The 19817-nt window shown below is 41.3% G+C and overlaps 1 protein-coding gene across 2 annotated transcripts; it reads left to right on the top strand.

The window, feature by feature from the left end:
- The first annotated feature begins 5397 nt into the window (after window positions 1-5397).
- CDC23 (cell division cycle 23) lies at window positions 5398-18423 on the top strand. 2 transcript variants are annotated; one of them, XM_084295623.1, is made up of 16 exons: window positions 5398-5573; window positions 5653-5725; window positions 7394-7531; window positions 7827-7869; window positions 8230-8335; window positions 8421-8553; window positions 10141-10318; window positions 10412-10509; window positions 10743-10824; window positions 11401-11554; window positions 11710-11829; window positions 12711-12786; window positions 13088-13149; window positions 13985-14063; window positions 14158-14277; window positions 15325-18423. In XM_084295623.1, exons 1-16 carry the CDS (start codon window positions 5458-5460, stop codon window positions 15418-15420), a joined length of 1674 nt encoding a protein of 557 aa, XP_084151749.1. In that variant the 5' UTR covers window positions 5398-5457; the 3' UTR covers window positions 15421-18423. The 2 variants fall into 2 exon arrangements, with proteins under 2 accessions (XP_084151749.1, XP_084151748.1); XM_084295622.1 differs by having other exon boundaries at window positions 15109-18423.
- Window positions 18424-19817: the final 1394 nt, after the last annotated feature.

Here is a 19817-nt window from a genome sequence, read left to right as displayed (position 1 = left end):
GCAAAGAGTGAAAATCAGAATAAAAATTGCTATTTGGGTCTAATGAAGCTACATACAGACACCCATTTATTCATATGATTAACTGATTTTTGCAAGAATCTACATATCAGTACTGTACGTGTACAGTACATACAGATTGTACTTACTTATATGACCTTACACAGAAATCACACAAGACTGATGGAGTTCATTGAATATGTGGTGTGGAATACATACTAGAAGATTAGATCAAACAAACTCTTTTAGAGCTCTCCACAAAGTGGTTACAAAAATCTGCTAAGTACCTACCAAGTACTTGTTTCCTAGCAGAGAACGAAATTTCCTTGAAAATGTGCTGTTGTCAACACTTAGACCTTCTGAGGTACTAATTTTCACTAGGCAGGAAAGAATGACAAACATCTTGACTGTTATGTGGGCAGAATATTTATATACATACATGTGCATATACTAAGTGTATAAGTGTATATACTATATACATGTGTATATACTAAGCCTTGTAGTTCTAAAGAAGTTACCATTGAATTTCAACCAAATAGTACAAATTTCAACTGAAAGTTTAAGTATCCTAAAATTAATTCTAGTGTTGCCAGGGAAGGAAGACTGTAGTCCTTTTTTTTCCTAAACCAAAGGTCACTTAAAGAGTTCTAGCATAGCATGCACAGACAGTCCAGACATAAAAATAACACTCATTTCTGGAAGCAAGAACACTAGTAGAAATAGGAGATATAAAGGATATTGGAAAGAGATGGTTGTCTCCATGGGATGAGAAATTTGGTAGGAGTCCACCTAAAAATAAACAGCAGTTCCACACTCAGGAACTCAATAACTGCATCACAGAACTTGATACAAATCTCTCGGTAACCCTTCTCACTTCTGACAGGCACTCTCATGTCCTTTGAAACTATTCACAGCTTGTGAAAATTTATTCTTTGGTCTTGGTGTAAATCAAGTATAAATGGTTTCCTTTACATTTTAGGGTCACATGGTTTCCCAGCTCTAATCTTAATGACGTCCTGGCAGACTGTATAACAAGCAAAAGTAGGAGTTGGATAACTGTGTTACACAGAGAATATAACCAATAGTGGAAGAGAATTTCTTATTACATGAGGTTTCTAGTGTAAAATTATAAAACAACCTGTAATCATTGTTGATTTAAAATATTTTTAAAAGCACTGTTTGATAGACTTATAATGAAGAAACTGACTTCAGATAATGAATAAGTCAGGATTTTCTAACTGGCTGAAATGTCTGCCAACGAATGAAATTCCCTGTATTGGTAAGACACTTCAGCATTACACTGGATTTTGTTGGAGAAGAGTTGTACTTTTCAAGATTTTTCTCCTTGAAAATATTAATCCTCTTAATATAAGAGTATCTGCACTCTCCATTTGTATGATGGGTATATTTTTGTTACCACGTTTCTGTGAGGGACCAGAGACCAGCTCATGCATGTAGGTGTGCAATGACATAGCGAACAAACTGCTGCTCTTTCAGCAGCACCCAGTTAGTACAGCCAAGTCAATCTGTGTCTCTCTGAGATATTATCAGTTTCATGCACAGCGTATTTAATTAGTCTCCTGCTCTAAAAGCCAGCCCTGGGTGTCACTTAATAGACGCATCTATTACACAATGGAATGACTGGAAGAATTATGCCTTCTCATTATGAAGCAAGTCTTGAGAAATTGAATTACTGAACTCTTAGCCACCGTAAGTACCCTCTCACCCTTTTCATGTTGCCTCAAGGAAGAGCCCAGAGCGCCACCTTCTGTTTAACGGCCAGAATCACAATTTCAGCTGCTGCTAACTGCTGCAGTAACAGCCATTCACAGCCAAGTCGATCGGATTGGGTACCAAAAAGAAAACCGTTTTCTTATTAAACAGCTCAGTATGTCATACTTGTCAGACCTACAGCTCTTCTAGAAATGCAACCATATGAACAGATAGAGCATAGCTGCCCAAGTGGCACACATCCAGATGCTGACACAAAGGATATTTTTCATAAATTTCAGCAAGCATCCAAATGAGTAGCACCTCATACATTTTTTGCAGAAGGTTTCATATTTCTTACTTAAATCTCACAGAGCACTTGCAGCTATTGTCACAATTTCCACCCAGGAAAACAACACACAATACCCAGTGTGACCAAGGCTGAAGTGAAGATAAACAGACTTTGATAAAATTACTTCACAGACCTCACTGAAAATCACTCACTGGATTCTTGTAAAACCTGAACAGCCTTAAATTAAAGCAGTGTAATTAACAAATAAATATCAAATACAAAATCTGAGAGTACAGAACAATTCACTCTAACCACTCTAACCACTCTAATCCCCAAATATAGAGAACACAAGAGAGACTGTAAGGACAACGAAAATTCATTTTTAGATAAAAAATAGGAGTCTCTTTTCATCTGTGTTTTGGAGCAGGGCAAGGAGAAGAGGAACAAGAAATGAGTCATAGGCATTTTGTGTGTTGATTAGGCATCTTTGTAACAAGAAGAATAACAAAGAACTTTTCATTTGTATCTTGGACATCTGGGCTGGCAGAGTATTTTCTGTCAAAGCTACAACTGAACTTGCAATATGTTTGGCTATAATCAAAAGAGAAATAAATGCAATATTAATTCAGACCTTAAACAATGGATTAATTTGCTTTGTTTATTTGAAAGACCATAAATAACTCGTCACTGCTCACTTTAACAATAATGTGAGCTATGCCTATTTCTGTAAACCTCTGCAGAACAACCGTCATTTCAGCAGGCTGCTCCAGAACAAATGGATCCAGACCAACATAGAGTTACAACCTAGAAACTGTTGTAGTAATTGTCACCAAACTGAAAACAGGTGGTGGACTTAGAATTCAAACTGGATTAAGTGCAATCAGAAATACAAACATTCAGTGGCTCACAACAAAAATCTTTCACTATGATAATAATGAATCAAGTATGGTGACATCATACTAATCAATGATACTCCTTTTATTACCAGTGACCTTGAGGCCAATTCAAACACAGTGTCCTCTCATTCAAGTCACTTTTGTAATAAAAGAAGCAATTGTGAAGGATATTTTCATGATACTGAGAATAATGTGCCTTCACAATCATTAAGAGAAAGAATAAAAAATATAAGCTTCAAACTACATAGAAAAGAATTTTAACATTACTAATTCTTAATTACTCTCTTAAAAGGGTCATCACTGACACTCTGATACTGGAATGAACACAAAAGAAGTATTACCACCTTTCTATAAATGCTTAAAAAGCAGTTGGGTACAATGATCCTAAAATAAGTCCTTAAATTTCTGTATTTGAACCAGATACAGAAATTGAATCAAAAACCAAACTGAAACCAAAAACAGAAATTGAAATTGAACCAAATACAGAAATTGAATTAAACACCATAGAAAAGATACAGAGCCAAACTACATTCTAGCATAATATCAGTGAAGTCCCCAAAGCATTGTAACAGAAATGCAGTGGGAAATTGAAGAGGCTGAAGTGAATAGGAAAAAAATGTGTTAAAAGTACAGCCCCGAGATACCAGTATTAGAACTGATTCAACTTGTTTTCAAGTTACAAGCCATAAGTCTGAAAGCGTTGTCCAAATGCTTCTTGAACTCTGCAGGCTTGGTGCAGTTATCACTTCCCTGGGGAACTTGTTCCAGTGCCTGACCACCCTCTCAGTGAAGAACCTTTTCTTAATGCCACCCAGCCTGAACCTCCCCTATCACAGCTCCATGCTGATCACTTTGGGCCTGTCACTGTCACCACAGAGAAGAGATCTCCACCTGCCCCTCTGCTCCCCTCTTGAGGAAGCTGTAGGTTGCCATGTTGTCTCCCCTCAATCTCCTCCTCTCTAGCTTGAACAAATCAAGGGATTCAGCTGCTCCTCATATGTCCTGCCCTTCATCATATTTGTTGCCCACCTTTGGACACTCTCTAATAGCTCAAATCTGCACACAGTACTCGAGGTGAGGCCGCACCAGCGCACAGCAGAGCGGGGCAATCCCTTCCCTGGACTGGTTAGCAACACCATGCCTGATGCATCCCAGGGTATGGTTGGCCGTTCTGGCTGCCAGGACACACTGTTGGCTCATACTCGACCTGCCATCAACCAGCGCCCAATGATCCCTTATCGTGGGGCTGCTCTCCAGCTGCCTGTCCCCCAGTCAGTATGCATATCCATAGTTGCCCCATCCTAGGAGAAGAATCTGGTGCTTGGTCTTGTTAAACTTCATGAGGCTGGTGACTGCCCAGCCCTCTAATTTGCCAAGATTTCTCAGCAAGGCCCCTCATCCCTCAAGGGAGTCAATAGCTCCTCCTAATTTAGTGTCATCTGCCAACTTACTTAGTATGCACTTGACTCCTGCATTCACATCATTTATGAAAACGTTCAAGAGAACTGGGCCTAAAATTGAGCCCTGTGGAGCCCCACTAGGCACTGGTTGCCAGCCTGATGTAACCCCATTTAGTACAACCCTTTGAGCCCCATCTGCCAGCTGATTGTTCAGCCATTGTATAATGTACTTGTCTAGCTGTATGCTGGATATTTTGTCCAGAAGGATACCATGAGAGACGGTATCAAAATCATGACTGGTCTTTTGTCCCTGGCTTTCATCCTACAAGAGCCACCAACAGTCTAAGACCCAAAACAGCTAAATTTTAATTATATAAAGTGGGAAAATTCAAAATATGTGAAACATTGAGTCAGAAGTGAATGAAACTTTCAGTTGCAGCTAAGTTCAGTAAGACCATGCAAGAAGTCTTCTTACTGTACTAACCCTTCCTCAGACTTCTCTGAATGGGCTTTCTTCTAGTTTTCTCTCATCCTTGTTTCTCCTCACTCTGTAGCTTCAAAAGACATGAGCCAATGTGTCGCAATACAGGTATCTGTTAAAGTAAGATAGTATTAATCTACCTTAGATGAAAGGGACAAACCCCAAACATTTATCAATGTTCTGTCAGTATGCAAAAGTCAGGTGTAAACTACTTAATTTAAAAAACAAAACAAAACAAAACAACAACTCAGAAAACAGGGAAAGAAGGATGACGCTGAGATACGCAACCCCACACCTCCAGAAGGTAGAGGGGCATTTTGAACCCTTACATTTGCCTAGCCTTTGGAAAGCATCTGCTTTTGCGGGTACTTCCCAGCAACGGGCCCGGCTGCGGCCGCAGCAGTTCGCACGGGAGCCCCCGGGGCGCCGCCCCCTCGAGCCGCCGGGGGGCGCAGCGCGGCACAGCGCCGCCAGGCCGCAGGGCGGCGCCCGCGGGCGGGGCGGGGCGGGGCGGGGCGGGGCGCCGCCGGGAGCTGCCCAGTCAGACGCCGAGGCTTCGGCGAGCCGCCTCGGATTGGGAGCGAGGCTCCCCGAGCCCGTCCAGTGGCCAAGCGGCGCCTGCGGAGCGGAGGCGCGCGGAGTGCGCGGGGCTGCGATTGGCGGGGACGCGTCGCCGGCGGGATGGCGGCGGCGGGGCTGTGCGGCGCCGACTTCTCGGACCTGCGGGAGATCAAGAAGCAGCTGCTGAGCGTGGCCGAGCGCAGCCGCGAGCGCGGCCTGCAGCACAGCGGCAAGTGGTGAGCGCCGCGCCGGGCGGGCGGGCGGGCGGGCCCCGCGCCGGCGGCTGTCCGCGCGCTAACGGCTGTCTCCACGCAGGGCCTCCGAGCTGGCCTTCGCCCTGGAGCCGCTGCCGCTGAGCGAGCTGCCGCCGCCGCCTGCGCTCACGGAGGTACGCGCCGGGGCGGGGGGGGAGGCCCGGCGGGCCGCGGCACCGGGCTGGCGACCGGGCTGCGGCGCCCGCAGCGCGCGGGGCGGCCCCGGGCCCGCCGTGTCCGCGGGAGCGGGAGCGGTCCCTGCGGCCCTTCCCGCGGCGGGAGCCGCGAGCTCGTCTTTAGCCCCGTCTAAAGACGTTAAGGAAAAATGCGATAGAGCTTTATTTATTTTTTTAAGCCGTTGTGCACGAGGTAGTGCTGAGTGCCGATCCTTGTGCGGCGCTGTGCAGGTCCCGTCCACCTTCCTTTTTTTGCGGTGGCCGAGCCCGAGTAGGCCTTGCAGGCGAGCACGTTCCTTTTCCCACTTTGCCCTGTGCTAAGTGAGAGACTCTGTAAGCAAAACTGGAAATCATGCCACTTAATTTTGACTTTTTCACCTTCACTAAATTGTTGTAATACAAATTATTTTATGCCAGTAAACTCGTCCTCCTTAAGACACAGGAGAAGTAAGTTGTATCATCCCCGCCTCCACAGTGGTCCTGTACAACTCGTAGGTATAATCCTGCTGGGTTAAGTTACTGCAGTGTAACATGTCATAAATGCATTTCACAGGATGTTCTAGGTTGGGAGTGACCACAGGGTCCATCTGGTCCCACCCCACCCTGCTCCAGCAAGGCCACTTAGAGCAGGTTGTCCAGGACCACACTGAAGCATTTTTTAGTATCTCCAAGGAGGGAGACAGTGCAGCTTCTCTGGGCAAACTGTGCCAGTGCTCTATCACCCACACGGTACAGAAGAGCTTCCTGTCGTTCAGACAGAGCCTTCTGTGTTTCAGTTTGTGCCTGTTGCTTCCTGTCCTGTCACTGGGCAGCGCTGAGAAGGGCCTGGCTCGTTCTTCTTTGTACCTTCTATTCAGGTACATTGGTGAGATCCCCCTGAGCCTTCTCTCCTCCAGGATAAACAGTCCCAGCTCTCTCAGCTTTTCCTCATATTAGAGATGTTCTGGTCACTTCATGTTCATGATCCTTCATTGAACTCTCTCCGGTATGTCTATGTCTCTCCTGCATTCAGGAGCCTGGAACCAAACATGGTTCTCCAGGAGTAGCCTCACTGGTGCTGAGTAGAGGGGAAGGATTGCCTTTCTCGACCTGCTGGCAATACTTTGCCTAATGCAGCCCAGGACACTGTTAGCCTTCTTTGTGGCAAAGGCACGTTGCTGGCTCATGTTCAGCTTGGTGTGTACCAGAACTCCCGGAACCTTTTCTGCCAAGAAATTGTTCAAGGCATAGGTTCCAAGGAAATCTTTGCATTTAAATTGTCATGTTAATACTGTCCGATGTAGAATTCCTGAGTAGTTTTTTTTAGTTGTTCATACTTGTTGAACAGCAAATTCTTGATGTCTGTCAACTTGCCACTGTGTATTTCCTAGAACCACTCTGTTTACTTTAGATGTTTCTAACCAGTCTGTATTCATTATGTCATAACTAGGAATCCAATCATATGAGGGAGTAGAGAGACTTTTTGGATGGTACTTAACTCATCCTTTGAGAATGAACAAAACTAGTGTTTTTTGTTTTGTTTTTGTTTAGCTTTCAGGGCAGTTTCATTTATACGCTTGTAACTAAGTGATTTTCATAAAGCATGGCAGAGCTTCTAAGGTCTTGAACTCTTCTGTGTTCCTGCAGGAGGATGCTCGTGATCTGGATGCCTATACATTAGCCAAGTCCTACTTTGATCTAAAGGAATATGATAGGGCTGCGTATTTTCTTCGGGGCTGCAAGAGTCAGAAAGCTTACTTCTTGTATATGTATTCTAGATACCTGGTAAGACAGAAAGAAAAATTGCCTTTAAGCACTGAACTCCTCTGCTTCCTTTCCTTCCCCCATGTGGAATTTGCCAAACCTTATTTCTTTGTCTATACTGTTTCATATGTTCGCCTAAAAATCCGAACTTACATATATATAGTGGGGGTGGGGAAGAGGAGAATGGGGAGGGTTCTTGTTGGAACTGTCTGTGACGTTCATGAAAATTCAGTTCACGTGCTGCTACCAGAACTGCAGCAAACGTAAGGGATATGCTGTTGTAAAAATAATCTCGGTTTTCCTCTGTTTTCCACAGTCAGGAGAAAAGAAGAAGGATGATGAGACAGTGGATAGTTTGGGTAAGGCTCTGGTGTCAAGAAATGCAAGTTAATATAATGAATCTTGCAATAATGCATCTTCATTTAAATCATTTTGGTTTCATAACTTTTCCCTTGATTTTTGGGTAATAGCGGGCTGTAACATAATTTGCTTTCATTCTCTTTGTTGGCTTAAGACAGGTTAAAGATTTTCATCTTTCAGTTCTTCTGTTAAAGCAGATCATTGGACTAAGTGATTTTATTTTTAAAACAAAAAACAATAGTGACATGCTGGGAAGTTTTCTGGTCATGTCAGTGATGATTCTAAATATACTCTAGAGTTCATAGTTAATGTGGAAAGACTTGAACAAAAGCTTGCTGTTTGACTTGCTCTTCATGCAGGACCACTGGAAAAAGGACAGGTGAAAAATGAAGCTCTACGAGAACTGAGAGTTGAGCTCAGCAAGAAGCACAAAGCACGGGAACTGGATGGGTTTGGCCTTTACCTGTATGTGTCTACAAGTATTTCTAATGTGTTTCTGTATGTTTATGTGGATCTGCAGGGTTTTATGACTGATTAACTTGATTCACAGGTATGGTGTTGTGTTGCGGAAGCTGGACCTGGTTAAAGAAGCAATAGATGTTTTCGTTGAAGCTGCTCATGTCTTACCTTTGCACTGGGGTGCCTGGCTGGAACTTTGCAACTTGATTACAGATAAAGAGATGGTAAATGTTGGGAAATAACAAGTTGTGGTAACAATTTCTGGACTGTAACCTGATTTAGTAACCAGTGATTCAGTTGCTGAAAGATTGGTGTTTCCCACTACTTTATTCTGTGCGGCTGTGTCTGAGAAGGCAACCCAAGATCATAAATTATATTGTTAAAGTCTTTTTCTTCAATTGCTTGCTATACTGTTGCCTGCGAATCTTTATACAGGCAGGATTATTTCCTTCACATTCACACACAAGGTGGTGTAAGAAATGGCTGATTCACACATTCTGAAATAGTTGTCCACTGGATTATTGCTTTGTGTCACAAAACAGATCCTCCTAAGGTACTTTTTTGTCTGGATCTAGTACTGCAGTTACTGAGCACTTTTGGTGACTTGGTATTATATGTAGAACCACTGCTTGTAGTGTTTTCAAATGACTGAAAGTTTGTGCTTTTTCTGTCACATACTACTATGCAAATTATTTGCAATGATACAAATGGTTTGGTAAGCAGTCATTCATCCAAGTAAGCCTTTAATAAGTCTGTTCCTTCACTATTACCAAGTAAAGTATAGTAGTCTTGAATCTGTAATTGGAAATAATTGACTTAGAAGACCCATTGTTTGCACTGGATATGACTTGGAGAGATTACTTTTAACATGCTGTTGTCTGTTTTTGTGGCTTAGACATCTATTAGTAATGGGAGTGTGTCTCTTGAGTTTAGCTTTATCCTAAGAGAATCTAGATTGCATACTCTGATAGAGGTTCGTGATGTGAAATAAAGCGTGCTTATGGGGGTGACTGAGAGATTTGCTTCTGAAGTGCCAATCTGATTCAGACTAAAAGGTATTCCCTTCATTGAATATAGAGCCACATGTATGAGATGAACTGAACTTTGATTATTTTGTCTTTATGCATGGGATTTATGAGACCACTCCTGTAATTCTTCAGTCAATTCTGGCTGATGGCATATTTTAAAAAGGAGAGGTGGCACAGAAGAGTCTTACTGATCTTTGAAGAACAGGAAATACATTTTTGGTGAGATTATTTAGAGTTCTGTTCATTTAGCTCATTTAAAAAAAAAAAACAACAACAAAACAATTTAATATTGATGTTCAAACATGGGAAGAAGGTACAGTCTTTTGAAGGACTCTTGAATTTAAAGTAGAAATAAAGCCAGTAACCAAAGCAGAAGCCAGATTTGAAGACAGTTGTTTCTTCACTGATTGGGCAAAGCAAAGGCTTCAGTTCTGATTTCAATCATCATAGAATAGATTGGGAGTGACTAAATGGAATTACATGGTCCATATTTTACTGCTTTTTAGAATGGATGTCTTAATGCTCCTTTCTTGTTCTAATATTCTTAATTTAAAGGCATTATTTAGCCTTTCCTGTGGACAAAGCTGATATTAATTTTTGGTCCTAACCAAAGCTCTTTCATAGCTGGTATTATGGCCTTAGAAAGCACGATTACAGGAAACTCTCCTACCTCAAGACTGCCTACTAAATCATGGGAGGGAAGATAATGGGTTCTTTGCCACAGGTGGCTCTTAGAATACTACTGATTATCATCTCTTCCTCCTCTTCTTTGTTTCTTGCTAGTTGAAGTTCCTGTCCCTGCCAGATACATGGATGAAAGAATTCTTTCTTGCACACATTTATACAGAGCTGCAGCTGATAGAGGAGGCTCTGCAGAAGTATCAGAGTCTCATTGATGCAGGATTTTCCAAAAGCACCTACATCATCTCTCAGATTGCAGTTGCCTACCACAATATCCGAGGTCAGTGGTATTTAATAACACAGAAGAATGAGCATCTTAACACAAGCATGGCATCTGTAGTTGTTGTTCTCACATCTGCTGTTCTTCCTTCAGATATTGACAAAGCTTTATCCATCTTTAATGAGCTAAGGAAACAAGATCCTTACAGGATAGAAAACATGGACACTTTCTCCAACTTGCTGTATGTCAGGGTAAGCACCCTTTCTATTCCATGTCCATCATGAGGCTTTTTATCAGAGGTAAGTTAAACACTGGTGAAGCAGCTGCTGTTATCTAGCTTCTCTGAATATAAGCACTCAGCTTCTGTTTTCTGCTCCACAACTCCTTGAAATAATATGATCTGTGCATTGTCAACTGCTTAGGTTTTCATTGTCTGAATCTGTAACATGATCCTTTCCTCATCACGTTCACTTTGTTTCACTAGAGCATGAAGCCTGAGTTGAGCTACCTGGCTCACAATCTCTGTGAGATAGACAAGTATCGTGTTGAGACCTGCTGTGTAATTGGTGAGAGCCAGCCCTTTTACATGTTCTTACTATGCTGTCTGCAGACTGTAGGAGAAAATCTTATTAACACTTGTGAAGATGATCAACCAGCAGGGCCATCAAAAACATTTGTTGAATGTAATTTCAGGCAGCCTAATAAGTGTACAGAATGAGGGTACCCCTTTGTCTCATTTCTCTCTGAAAGAACTGCTGTAATACTATCAGTGCAAAAAGTAGTTGAAGAAAACATTATGAAGGTCTATGTAGCTGATAATGCCTTTATTTATAGTCCTGAAACTACAACAGAAACAATTGTGTGTCAGGTCTAGGAAATCTGCTTATTAGATCATGACGTAAGTTTCAACACAGAGAGATGAGATCTTAACTGATTGGTACAACCAGAGAAGCATTTGATCAGAACACTGGAGAACAGACTGCCATTAGGTCTCTTGAGGGTTGAGTCAGAGACCTTTAATATGTCTCGTCTTAGAATCTGAGTTAGGAGGTAATAGATAATACTTCTTCCATCTATTTTTTTTTTTACTTCTCTGCTGTTTTTTTTTCCTATTTATTTAAATACTGTGATTTTTGCTTTAGGAAATTACTATAGCTTACGTAGCCAGCATGAAAAAGCAGCACTCTATTTCCAGAGGGCTTTGAAACTGAATCCTCGTTATCTGGGAGCTTGGACACTTATGGGACATGAATACATGGAAATGAAGAACACATCTGCAGCTATCCAGGCTTATAGGTATCACTCATGTGCCATACAAAACAGTGTTTGAGTTTGCACACATTTGAGTTGGATTAGATCTCTTTTTTTTTTTGTTGTTGTCTTTTGCTTAACTCTGTCATGTTTCTGATTATAAATGCTTTCTGACTAATTTGTCTCCTTTTCTTTGACAGACATGCCATAGAGGTGAATAAAAGGGATTACAGAGCCTGGTATGGCTTGGGGCAAACCTACGAAATCCTCAAAATGCCATTTTACTGTCTCTATTACTACCGACGGGCCCACCAGCTCAGGTAGAGTTGAAAACATAGCCATGTCTATTGGTGTTCACCCAGACCTGGTGGCTACTAGCTGAGGAATTTGCATACAGGAACTGAATTGGGGAAGGGGGAAGAGCATCAATGCCATGTGATTTGTGCAGTCTCTCTATTACAAATTCTTCTAGTTGTATTCATTAGCTGTTAGTGGCTTTGTCACTTATATCCTGAGGAACACTGATCAGGAATCATAGAACCATTAAGGTTGGTAAAGACTTCCAAGATCATCTTGTCCAATCGTTCCATCATCTGGCGAAACTTGAGGCCATTCCCTCTTGTCCTGTCGCTAGTTGTCTGCGAGAAGGGACTGATCCCCAGCTCCCCACAACTTCTTTTCAGGTAGTTGTAGAGAGCAATAAGGTCTCCTCTGAGCCTCCTCTTCTCCAGGCCAAACAACCCCAATTCCCTCAGCTGCTCATTACAGGACTTGTGTTCCAGACCCTACACCAGCTTCTTAGCCTTTCTCTGGACATGCTCCAGGGCTGCAGTGTCTTTCCTGCAGGGGCTCAAAGCTGAACAACATACTTGAGGTGCAATCATAGAATATCCCAAGTTGAAAGGCACCCACAAGATTCACCAAGTCCAACTTCTGGATCCTCACAGGACCACCCCAAAATCAAAACATATATCTGAGAATGTTGTCCAAATGCTTCTTGAATTCTGGAAGGTTTGGTGCCAAGACTACTTCACTATTCCAATGCCTGAGGAATGTAAGTGAAATTTTATGTAAGAGAAGACGAAGAACACTGGCAGATATAGGTTCTCTCCCCGCAGCCCCTTGAGAAATCAGCTGACTGTCCATTAAACTACATTTAGTTTTTTTTGTTTGTTTGTTTGTTTGTTTGTTTTTTTTTCAGACCTAATGATTCCCGTATGCTGGTTGCTCTAGGAGAATGCTATGAGAAACTTAATCAGTTGGTGGAAGCTAAAAAGGTAAGTGATGACTGGCATGTGGAGTAAAACATTAGGATGTCCCCCTCGACTCTAGGTAGAGATGGAATAAAATTGTGTGGCTAGAGCTACCAGAAATGCATGCAGCATGTTAGGTTATGGAAACCCTTTCTGTTGCAGTTTAAAACAGGCAAAGTTCTGCTGTGATGTAACTAGAATAGCTGTTAAAGAGAGATGTTTATCTGATATGTGTCCTTTTGCTTTAAAGCCGTGCAATTTTCTGTTTCTAAGTTGCTTGCCTGAGTCATTTTTCTTGTGTGCTTGACTGACTGTTCTTTGACAGTGCTATTGGAGAGCTTACGCTGTGGGAGATGTGGAGAAAATGGCATTGGTGAAACTAGCAAAGTGAGTATGTATTAGTACTGAACTGTCAAAAATGTTGTTAAATGCAACTAAAGCACTTTTATACCTAGTGATAATTGAAAACAAGTGGAATTGCCATTAGGTACTATTATTTTTGAAGATGCATAATAACTACTATCTTTAGAAGGTTTACAGCAACTGCACACTCTCTGGTGTCCAACTTTAGCTTTAATTTTCCCTCAGAACAGCTACAGAGGAAATGACGGGATAATAGGGGTTGCAAGGGATTTCCAAATCCTAGGGTGATTTTAGTACTAGTAATTGTACGTCTTGCAGTGAAACTTAAACTAATCCAAGCAATTTGTGGTCCTAGATGCTATAAAAAATTGTAGATTGATTTTTACCCCATTTTCTTCCTAATATATGGATGTGACATTAGAGAAGTGTCTAATGTGAAATAAATGTGAACACTGATGTTAGCATCATTTTTTGGTGGGGGAAAAGTGAAGGGGAAAGAAACAGGCAGGTGAGAGGTGAAGCTACTGTACAAAGATTTTTGGGATGTAGGGGGGAAGAAGGAGCACTGGAAGAAATAGCCAGTTATAAAAGACTTTTCCTATCTTATTCCCTGCTTTGGTTGTATCTACAGTGCTTCTATCAGTTGTTACCTGACTGGTTTCCTTCCTGATAATGTGACTGTTCTCAGGCTAGATCACTTCTTTCAATGCGGGATAGTACATGATGCATGGCTTGCAAATTCTTAAGGAAAAGACCTATCTCTAGTTCTGGTCAGGCTTAGTAGATACATTCTCATTGACCAAGAAGGTCTTTGGCAATGCAGTGTTGTTCCAGTGGCCCATTTTTTCTCCTTTTCTAGGCTGCATGAACAGCTGAATGAATCTGAACAGGCTGCTCAGTGCTATATCAAATACATTCAGGATATCTATTCCTGTGGGGTAAGATGGTATCTTGGGAACAAAAGGAAATGTAAACGTGATGTACAGCTACCTTGGAAGATACTCAAAGGTGGTTTTTCCTCCCTTTCTGTAGGAGATAGTGGAGCACCTGGAGGTCAGCACTGCCTTCCGTTACCTTGCCCAATACTACTTCAAGTGTAAGCTCTGGGATGAAGCCTCAGCTTGTGCTCAGAAATGCTGTGCATTCAATGATGTGAGTAGTTGCACAATCTCTGGTGTCTTGGGGGATCTCTAACATTAATCTTGGCTATACTTGTAGGTATGAGTAGACAAATCACTTGTTGAAGGAATGAGGACTGTCTGTCATGCACGTGAACAGTCTCATTCTGAATGTTTTTGTATACCTGATTACTACTGCTGCTTGTGATTAACTAAAGTCAGGGAATATGGTATAGATAGTAAACTCGAATCAAGTATCGTTGGTTTGTGTTGACTAAGTATAAGAATTTGAGACTGCAGTCTGAAGACTGCTGAAAATCTTGATGGTGGGAAGTGGTTAAAAGTTACTTGTTTTTTCATCTTGTATGTGTAGACAGTACAGAGGTTACAACAGCACTTGAGTTCTATATATGACTCCATGTTCTGAGCTTTTCTGTAGCTTGTAAGGGGGCAATTTTGGATTTTTATTTCAGACTAGTAGCTAACAGCCACAAGACAGGGTGTGTGTCCTATCTTTAATAAAGCTGTCTGGAACAAAGAAGAACCTGAATTCAGCTTATTTGTATCTTCTCCTTTCTACTTTTTGATGGATTATGTAGACAGTAGCAGTTGTTGATGGTACCACTGTCACAAGTAACATGCAAATCAGATGAGTAAAAAGATTATTTAAAAAAAAAAAAAGTAGCACATTATTGTTCTTGATAAGTAGCAGAAAAAGAACCGAGGACACTTTTTTATATTTTTCAGAGTGACAGTCTTACTGAGCGATAAATTGGTATAACTTAGGTTGCTTACATACTGAGTTTGACCCAGAGAAAATCCATACATAGATGTGTTGTTTTGTTTTTTACAAATTATTTTCCAGACTAGAGAAGAAGGAAAGGCCCTTCTGCGACAAATCTTACAGCTTCGCAACCAAGGAGAGACCTCATCCACAGAAATTGCTGCTCCCTTTTTCCTCCCTGCATCATTGTCAGCTAATAGCACTCCCACACGTCGTGTCTCCCCACTCAATCTGTCTTCTGTTACACCTTGAACAATGCTGATACCTCTAACTTGTGCATTGAATGTGATGTTGCAGATGGGGTTTGCAACCACACAATTCTTTCCGGTGAAATTTTTACATTCAACGTTGCCTTCACGTGAAGGGTTAGGAGTTACCAGAGTCCACAGCTGAAGAAAGATGTGTCCAAACAGGCAAAGATGCAGCCTACGTGAAAGTGCCTATGCTGAGATGTGAGCATCTGCCGTACTTCTCACAAAGTCATTCCAGTCAGTGGGCAGATGTGTTCTGATATACTGGACTACTAACTGAGGGACTGGGAAGAAATTGTCTGCTTGAGTTAAAATGTATTAGAAGTTTGACTGCACCCTGTTAACTCTGGTCTTTACTGAACTTCTTTGGATGACCTCTTAGTGGTATTGTTGCTGCATACATCAGAAACTGTTACCTGCCTGGCTGCTTAAGAACTTTTGCCTGTCTCAAACTACACAGAAGTTCCACTAAAGTGTTATGAGGCACTTAGATATAGTTGGCATTTCTATGTTAAAGGACTGAAGTGTCAGGAATCTCAAGTAGTCACAAGTGACAGCTGTTTGTTCTATCTGTGATTTTTGACAGATATTTTGACTTTGAAAAGATAGCCAGTGGGATAGCACAATTAAAAAAAAAAAAAAAAAACGATTCAGCTACTGTCGTTGGGCTATTTTGTGATGTAGCTTTGATGGGTACTGTAGCAAATTAAATTGGATGAACCATCATTTTAGGACTGCCAAATGTGGCGGATGATGTGATGCGGGGGGTTCCTTTCTTCCAAGTCTGCTGAATACCAGGGTAATGCTTGTCCCTCTTCATGCATCCAGCCAATGGTAAGGCTAAGTGATTATCAAAGATGTATGCATATGCCCATGTAGTACAGATATGACCGTAAACGAATGGTTTAAAGCCAATAAGAGGATAGTGCCTTTAGAGATGCACTTGCTTAAGTCACAAACCATAGAAATGGCCCGATCCTCTTCCTACTTGCTGGTTTATCAATTTACTAGTGGAACATACATATTTGCTTTCAGTGTCTCATGCACGTTCTCTGTTCTCTTCAGTCCCTGGCCAAGACCTTAGCTGTCTTCAGTATCCATATCTAGACCTTTAAGCTTTTGTTCCGTCTCAACCCTGGAACTAGGATCTCTACAGATTCTGTTTTTCTCCAACTTGCCAGCTAGTCCCACTTGAGATTGCTATTGGAATTATTGTACACACATGCACACAAATGCATCCAGTGCAGAAGACAGGTTGCCCTAGGGTTTAGTAAGTGTAGAACACTGTGGTGATGGGATGCAAGGCTCAGTTAGACAAAGCTTACTGATCAGCAGCCTGCTTGCTTGCAGTTGTTAGCTTCTTCTCCCCATTCCCAACACAGTTACTCCCTTCCATTTTCCCATACTTGTTGCTTCCTGGCCTATCTTCACCCCCCTCACTTGATCTGTGGTTGTTCCCTTAGACATTCTATGATACATTTCATGTGGTCCTGCAATCCCCTTCAGACATCTTAACATAAATTTGCTCTTGCCTGTGAGACCCTTCCTGATAACTGAAACCAGTCTTACTGGTTACAAAACTCCTGATTGAATCTCTTCAGAGTTACGCTTTGGTGGTTCCTTTAATGGCCAATCAACCTATGTCTTAGAGCGCTAACCATGGTTATCTGTCAGGAGGCTTTTAAATACGTGTGCTTCTTTTGCTGCATTTCATGTTTATTGTCCTGTCTTTTACACTCAGTAGCTGTTACACAGATATCCTTACATGTGTATGTGGTTTGTTCACACTTTCACTAATGTAATGAAGGATAGAAGTTAATAACCCTGCTGACTTTGACTTGAATCGTCTTGCTCATTGACAGTTAGTACCCTTCAAAAACAGTGTTTGTGTTTTACCTGCATGGGAGGAATGTCATGTTGCTTTGAGAAGTGAAGAACAACCAACAGTTCAGGGTATCAGTTTGATTGATGACCTTGAATGACTTCAACTGAATCTTTCAGTTCTATTCAGTTTCACCTTGTAAACTTATGACCTGGAGGTATTTTTAAAAGTACTTGAGACTTGTGTACATTTTTGACTATGAATATATGTTATGAATAATCTGCAAATGTTCTTTTTCCTTGCTAAACAGGCTCCAGTTTCCTCAGGGCTATCCAACAGTGCAATCTCCAATGTATTTTGTAATTGTTTGAAGATTTCCTTACAAGGAAATTTTCACAAGTTTCAACTGACTGTCTTTTAATGAGGATTGTCCAATCTCTGGTGCTTACTAAGGTCCTGCATTAAATTCACTGTCTGGTTGTCACTGTGGGAGTCTGCCTATAAGGATTAATTTACAGACACCAGATCTGAATACTAGGATTGCACCGAGCTGATACGATGCTTGCTGAGTTTCTAGAAGGCTTTCAACACCAGGAAGATTAGTAATCTTGGTTTCTCTTGATGTGGAGGATATTTCTTCCAGATCCATGTATTTTAAATACTTACTTACAAAAGGTGCTGTAGAGTTGCGGAATTAATGTCTAAGTTTGGTTGTGAGGATACTAAACAGCCCAGAAAGAACTGAGCTCATCATTTTGTCTCCCTTATCCCTAACAGAGATAATGGCACTTATTGCCAAGTTCAGAAACTTGTATTTGGTGAAGATGTTCTGATTGATATGTCTGCTATGCTATGCCAGTTCTGGAAATATGAAAATCCTTGGTGATAATGACATTAGTTGTGCAAGGTGGGAGTGATTCCTTAAAAATAAGGCATAAACTACGTATAGGTAGAGGTTACTGTCTTAAGCCTGAAAATTCAATGGGACTTCCTTGTTTTGGAATATGGCCTATCAGTATGTTTAGAATCCCAAGCCAGTCTACTAGTTTTCTAGTATAATACGTAGCATTGAAGTGTCCAAGTTGCAAACATTGGTGACATAAGGAAAATCAGTAGTTTCTAGCAACAATTAATGATCAGTTCTTGTGCCACCTAAACAGCAAGTTGTATGTTACACAACTCATGCAGCAGAACAAATGTGCTAGTTCTGTCTTTCCCTTCTGGTAAAAGAAATAAGCTTTATATTTATCATAAATAATTATTACCTTGGAAAGTATTATAATACAGGAGGCATTGAAGAGCAACTTTCAAACTCTACATGCTTTTGAGGAATGATCATGATTATGTAGAGCTATTACTGTTTGTTTCTTGATACTTTGTGAGCATCTGCATGGAAATATTTGCATTTTATTCTGTTACTATATTCATAGATCTCTAAAGGAGATACTGGTTTTTAACATCAGTCACATCTACAACTTAAAGTCATGCATCATAGGATTACATTTTGGAAATAAACTGGTTTCTAAATAGGTATGAGTGTTCTGCAGTACTGACTTGCACAATCTTCCTTCTACATTGTTTTTGTCCTTGTTCAGTCATAGTACTGAACTGTTCATCTCTCCTCAAGTACTGTGCTTAACATGCTTGAAAGGTTGTTACTGAAATCAGCAATACTATTAGTAGGTCTAACTATATCTCTTCAATTTATCCTCATTTGGGGGATCACCCTGTAAAACAAGCCATTTTGTGTCTTGGTGTTCAGCTTCAAGTGTTAGGATGTAAAGCATGAGCAACCCTGTAAAATGAGGGTAGGATGTGGGCTCATCAGACCAGGCTGCCTTTCCTGCCTTGGAGAGGTTTAGATCCATAGTCTTGGCTTGCCTTGATACACTGGTATTTCTTAGGAGAACATTACACTAGACAATGTCTCTGACCTCCAGCCAGAGTGAGAGAATGGGGATAGAGCAGCTGTGACAGTCCTGGGTGTCACTTCCATATCACCTGTACCTCCGTTTCAGGCCTGTGGAGCAGCAAGAATGGGCAATACTGCAGCCTTGCCTCCTAAGAAGCCCACAGACAGAAGGGGACTATTTTGAAGTTATTTTGCTGTTTGCCGCAGGAGCCCATAGGACACTATGGAGCCTGCCAGATCCTGTTAGGCTAATTTTGTAGACTCTGTGCTTGCGGGCCCAGAGGAGTCATGCTGCTTTATACACCTTTATAATGTTTGTAGTAGTTTTTTCCCTTTTCCATATACTTCAGACCTTCCATTTATCTAGTACAACCACTGTACTAGTCTTTAAAAAGGCCATTTCCAGAGCTATATATTCAATAAAAAAAAAGTCATGAAAAATCAAACATTTATGCTAGACATAATCAGGCAGCAGCTTTTAAAACTTTTTAAATGGGACTTTGCTTTATTTTGGGCATTGAAGTTTTCTTCAGCCACTGTATGTGTTAACTGCCCCTGGGGAATTTCTTATGAAAACACTAATTCTGTAAAGCCTGTTTATAGCATCTTCCACTTAGATCTCTTAGAGTTTGTCATATGGCAAGTGCTTTTCCTTTTGAGTCAAGCTCAGGTGTGTGAGGACATAGTTCATGTGAGGTTGAACTGAGGAGCTTATTGCATTATTTGGTAAGTGTAAGTGTACTTTTTTCTTCCTGAAGGATTTCATGGTAGAAGTTGGAAACACTGACACTTAAAGTAAGGATTG

The sequence above is a fragment of the Netta rufina genome (genome assembly GCF_964035555.1).
Source record: "Netta rufina genome assembly, chromosome: 14".
NCBI classification, from domain to species: Eukaryota; Metazoa; Chordata; class Aves; order Anseriformes; family Anatidae; genus Netta; species Netta rufina.
Note: the sequence above shows the minus strand (reverse complement) of the source record. Positions and strands in the feature narration are given on the sequence as shown.